The following is a 5409-nucleotide window of genomic DNA, read 5'->3' on the forward strand; positions in this document are numbered from 1 at the left end:
GGGGAGAAAGGGGTGTGGGAGGTGCGGGAAGAGACTGGACAAAAATTGCACACCTTTGGATGATGAGGACAGCGGGGGGTAAGGGCAGAGGGTGGGGTGGGAACTGGGTGGAGCGTTGTGGGGGGGTGGGGAGGAGAGGAACAAATGTAATAATCTGAACAATAAAGCTTTAATAAAAAAATACAAATAAAAAAATAAAAATGTGCTTCAGCCTTCACCTTAAAAATTTAATTACTGTTAGTTTTACAAACCACCTCTATTACCTTAAGAGAATTTACTCATTCTTCTTTATATAGCCATACAAATGACTAACCAAAAAACTTGATTTGTGTCATAAAGAATATAGCTAATTAGAAATGTCCAAAGAGACTTAAGACAAAATCAAATAAATCATAGCAACAGAAGCACTCAATATAAAATAGCGATAAAAACAACTATACATGGAAGGCATGGTAATTCAGAATCTGATTTACCTTTTAAACACATGTAAAAGAAAAGCATCAAAGTGACAAGCTAATCTTGCTTCTCTAGTAGCTAAAAATAAAGATCTATGATGTCTCTAAAGTCTAAAATTTGTGAAGATTAAGATGGTTAATTCCCCAGAGCTACAACTACTTATTTACTACTACACTGTATACTCCAAACAGCACTGCCCAAAGAACTTTTGTGAAATGATAGAAATGTTCTGTATGTGTGCTATTATGGTAACCAATGTGCCTACTGAGCACTTGAAATGTAAATAGTGTGACTGAGAAATTATTTTAATTTTTGTATCATTTTAATTAATTTTATCCCCAAATATACTGGTGGCCACCATATTGGACAATGCAGTTTTAAGCCCTTTGTGTGTACCTAAATATATATTTAAGGTGTTTGATTTAATGGGCCTCTGTAATATTTGTTTACATTGATTCTATTTATTATAAAACTGCCCTGGCCTGTTTGGTTCATTGCTTAGGGCATCGGCCCACAGACCAAAGGGTCATGGGTTCGATTCCCAGTCAAGGGTGTGTACCCCAGTTGCAGATTCACCAGCCCTCTTAAGGGCTCATGTGGGAGGCAACCAATTGATGTGTCTCTTTCACATCAATGTTTCTCGCTCTCCCTCTCTCCCTTCCACTCTCTAGAAATCAATGGAAAAAATAACCTCAGGTGAGGATAAATAAATAAATATTATAAAATAAGCTTCTATACAGGAATGAGTTCACTTCCTTATGACTTCAACTTCCTTAGTAAAGCACACACTAGGTGGATAAATATGTAATCAATGTTTGATAAAAGAAGATACTTTACCAGCTCCATCTGAATCCTCTACCATAGGATTTATTTCTACCATGGTTGCATCATATTTCAGAAAAAGGTTGTAAAGCTTGACCATGTTTTCTGCTGCAGAATCCACAACATTAGGTGGAAATCCCATCTTCTGTGCAAGCTGAAAGCAATTTGTCTCTTTATTAGAGGAATACCACATATATCCAATCAACATTAAATTATTGTAAATAAAAAACCTTGTTAATTTATTACTTAAATAAGCATGAATCATCTGAAGTCAAACATTAATCACTGAAGTAGCAGCTATTAATAAATGGTTAAAGAGTTTTTACCCAAAATCATCATAAGGCAGGTGGAAGAAGCACACAAGAACAGTACAAAAAACTAGTGAAATTGTAAACAGAATTATCACGAATGTGTGTACACAGAGAAAGTCTATAACTTTCATCAGATTCTTAAAAGCATCCATAAAAGTAAAACCACTGATTTATTTGGTTTATATAAGATAGTACCCCTACCATTCCAATTTTCAGGGGGGGGGAAAGGGAGAGAGGAACAGTTAAAGGCCACCATAGGGATGTAATATCCAGACTAGTTTATTCAATAAAAGAAAGAAAAAAGATGGAGAGAGTGAGGGAAAAGAAACCTATAAATTAGATAAGAACCTATGAAACATTAACCAATACCAATGAAGGACCTTATATGGATCCCCACTCAAAGTGGGAAAAAAAGAGAGATAATTAGGGAATTTGAATGACAGGATAAGTAATGATATTAAGGAATTACTGTTAGTTCCACTAGTTATGGCAATTATCTTTTAAAGATACATACTGAGATATTTATGGAGGATATAAAGAAAAATATTGTTGATACCTCTTTAAGTTTCCATTTCAAACAAGATATTAACATGCCTTGACACTTAAAACATTAAAAAAATTTTCTGTCAATAATTTCACTTGTACAAAATAGATTCTCTTTCTTCAAGTATTATAATTACCTAATCAAAAGCTAGAAATTTTCGGAATGCAACATACCCGGACAGCTTGTTCCTTTTTGATGCCTTCTACAATATCTATAGGTTCTTTAACTATGGCTTCAGGAGTCTCTGCAGCAACATCTTCAATGTTGACACCACCTTGAGAACTTCCTATTAATACAGGACCCTAGGAGGAGAGGAAACAGCTAAAACATCTAAATTTTATTTGGACCGGTCAATAAAATTTTAAAACCTCTATGTGCACACTATGAGACTTATGCATCTATCACTCCCCATTCCTATTTTTAAATTTCGTGAGAATTTATCTTAGTATCTCCTGCACAATGCCCCTTATAATAAATGTTCAACTGAAATCATAGAAAAGAAGTGAAAAGGAAGAGAAAGAAAATAGTTCTTTGTGAGGGAAAAAGGTTAAAAATATATACAAAATTTCTAACAAGTTAATATAAACATGTATATGTGAAACAGAACCTATGCATTTTTGAAAAATCATAATGAACAAATCTAATAAACTAAAGTTCCAGATTTTATAAGCTCCAGGCTTATAAGTCAGTAAAACAGAAAGCTACCTACCTTAAAGAATATCTCAGGCTACTACCATTAACAATATAAGAAGATATAAGTATTAATTAATCAAATGTTAAGTCTTTTAAAATCAATCAAGAAAAAAAACTTAAGGCAAAATTATCTAATAGATTTGCTAATTTATGCACAAAACTAGAAATAGTATTATTATGCAAAAACAAGGAAATGGTTAAAGGATGTTACTAAAGGTTATTCTCAGGTATATTTTTTAACATTAAGTGTGTTTAAAAGTGCACACACTCACTATTCATATAAATAGAAAAAACATGGCAAATAAAACAATAAATGATAATACTTTTGTTACTTCATATGTCACTATTCCCACCCCCAACAATTTTAAAAAAATGTTTTTTATTGATTTCGGAGATAGGAAGGGAGAGGGGGAGAAAAACATGATTGTTGCCTCTTGCATGCTACCTACTGGGGACTAAGCCTGCAACCTGCAACCTGGGCATGTGCTCTGACCTGAGAATTGAACTTCGAACTCCTGGAGCTTAACAACTGAGCCTCACCAGCTCTGCCCCCTCCACCCAAATTTTGTTTACAATGAACATATTATTCCTTTCTTCTTTTTTTTTTTTTTTGTAGTGACCAATGTTTGTTCTGTGTTTCTGACCAGAATAGGAATGAACAGAGAGGGGATGTGCTTTTGGACAGAAACAAAGCTATATAATTGGTCAGGTTGTGCATCATGGGAAAACCTGGCTGAGATAGTTAATATTTCCCTATGGCCTCTATTAGTGGTAATCATCTAACATATTTTGGTCACATATTAGTTTCAACCAGCTATAGTCTAAACAGGAAGAGATGATTTGAATCATAAAGAGAAAAGAAATGAAGTACGTGGTCCCTTCAGTTCCATTTACTTATGAGTATCCAGTGGGATTCCTTTTTTTTTCCTAGCCTAAATTTTCTTATTATCCTTTTTATTTATTTATTTTATTCATATTTGATCTTTCACTCATCCACCCATACAGAGAGTAATGGCTCTCAGTACCTGAACGTTATTTTTTAACTGAATTTATTGGGGTGACATTAGTTAATAAAATTATCTAGGTTTCAGGTGTACAATTCTATAATGCACGATCTGTACATTATATTGTGTGTTCACCACCCCAAGTCAAGTCTCCTTCCATAGACATTTATTCCTCCCTTTTTTACCTGCTCCCCTTTCCCCCTGGTATTCACCATACTGTTGTCTATGAGTTTGGGGTTTAATTTTAATTTTTTTTTCTTAATCACTTTACCCTTTTCACCCAGCCCCACAACATCCCTCCTTTCTGACAGATGTCAGTCTATTCTCTATAAGTCTATTTCTATTTTGTTTATTAGATTCCACATATGATTGAAATAATAAGGTACTTTTCTTGCTCTCACTGGCTTATTTCACTTAGCATAATGCTCTCAGGTCCATCATGCTCACAAAAGATAAGATTTCCTTCTTTTTTATGGTAGAGTAGTATTCCACTGTGTAAACGTACCACAGCTTTTTTATACACTCATCTACTGATGGACACTTGAGCTGCTTCCAAATCGTGCCTATCTATACTAATAAAAGGGCAATATGCAAATTGGTTGGGACACCCTCACATAACCGAACACCAGGCTGTGTGGGACGACCAGGCCGGTTGGGGGATGGGGGGCCGTGAGGGGTGACCAAACGACCAAACAGCAGGCTGTGTGGGACAACAAGGCCGGCAGGGAGGGAAGTGAGGGGTGATCAAACGACCGAACAGCAGGCTGCGTGGGTGACCAGGCTGGCAGGAGGGGTAGTGAGGGGTGACCAGGCTGGCGGCAGGGGGGGGCAGTTAGGGGTGATCAGGCCAGTAGTAGGCAGAGGCGGTTAGGGGTGATGAAGCCAGCAGGGGGGCAGTTAGGGGTGATCAGGCAGGCAGGCAAGGCCATTAGGTGCAATCAGGCATGCAGGCAGGTGAGCGGTTAGGAGCCAGCGGTCCTGGATTGTGAGAGGAATGTCCGACTGCTGGGTTAGGCCCAATCCCTGGGATTGGATATCCGCCCCCGTTCACGAATTTTGTGCACCGGGCCTCAAGTCTATAATAATAAAAGTGTAATATGCTAATTAGACCAGATGTCTTTCTGGATGAAGCCACAGTGGCAGGGGCCTATGCAGAGGCAGCAGAGGCCTCCGGCCACCGCGGCAGGCACCGAGACCCTTGCACAAATTTTGTGCATCGGGCCTCTAGTCCTATCTAATAAAAGACAAAAGGGGTAATTAACAGTACCTCTGCTATGCTTCCCATTGGCTAATCAGGGTGATATGCAAATTAACTGCCAACAAAGATGGTGGCCAGCGGCCACGCAGCTGAAGTGAACATGAGGCTTGCTTGCTCCAGTGATGGAGGAAGCCCAAGGTTCCCCCGCTGCCGCGGCCCGGCTCTGAGCCCAAAAGCAACAATGTTTCAATTATAGAAGCTAAACAAACCCCAGAAACCTGCTTTCAGCCGGCCGCGGCCTCAGAGCTGGGAGCGCCAGTGATGGCAACAATGTTTCAATTGTAGAAGGTAAATAAATCCCAGAATAAAAAGAAAAAAGAA

The 5409-nt window shown here is 38.0% G+C and overlaps 1 protein-coding gene across 1 annotated transcript in view; it reads right to left on the bottom strand.

The window, feature by feature from the left end:
- The window catches only part of SUCLA2 (succinate-CoA ligase, ADP-forming, beta subunit), a 66649-nt gene that overhangs the window by 33387 nt on the left and 27853 nt on the right, over positions 1-5409 (bottom strand). The window contains exons 5-6 of the mRNA XM_006773665.2: positions 2307-2435; positions 1294-1432 (exon numbers count right to left, since the gene is read on the bottom strand). Coding sequence (XP_006773728.1) covers positions 1294-1432; positions 2307-2435 — 268 coding nt within the window. The remainder of the gene's footprint in view (positions 1-1293; positions 1433-2306; positions 2436-5409) is intronic.

The sequence above is a fragment of the Myotis davidii genome, unplaced genomic scaffold, assembly GCF_000327345.1.
Source record: "Myotis davidii unplaced genomic scaffold, ASM32734v1 scaffold1947, whole genome shotgun sequence".
In the NCBI taxonomy this organism is placed as follows: Eukaryota; Metazoa; Chordata; class Mammalia; order Chiroptera; family Vespertilionidae; genus Myotis; species Myotis davidii.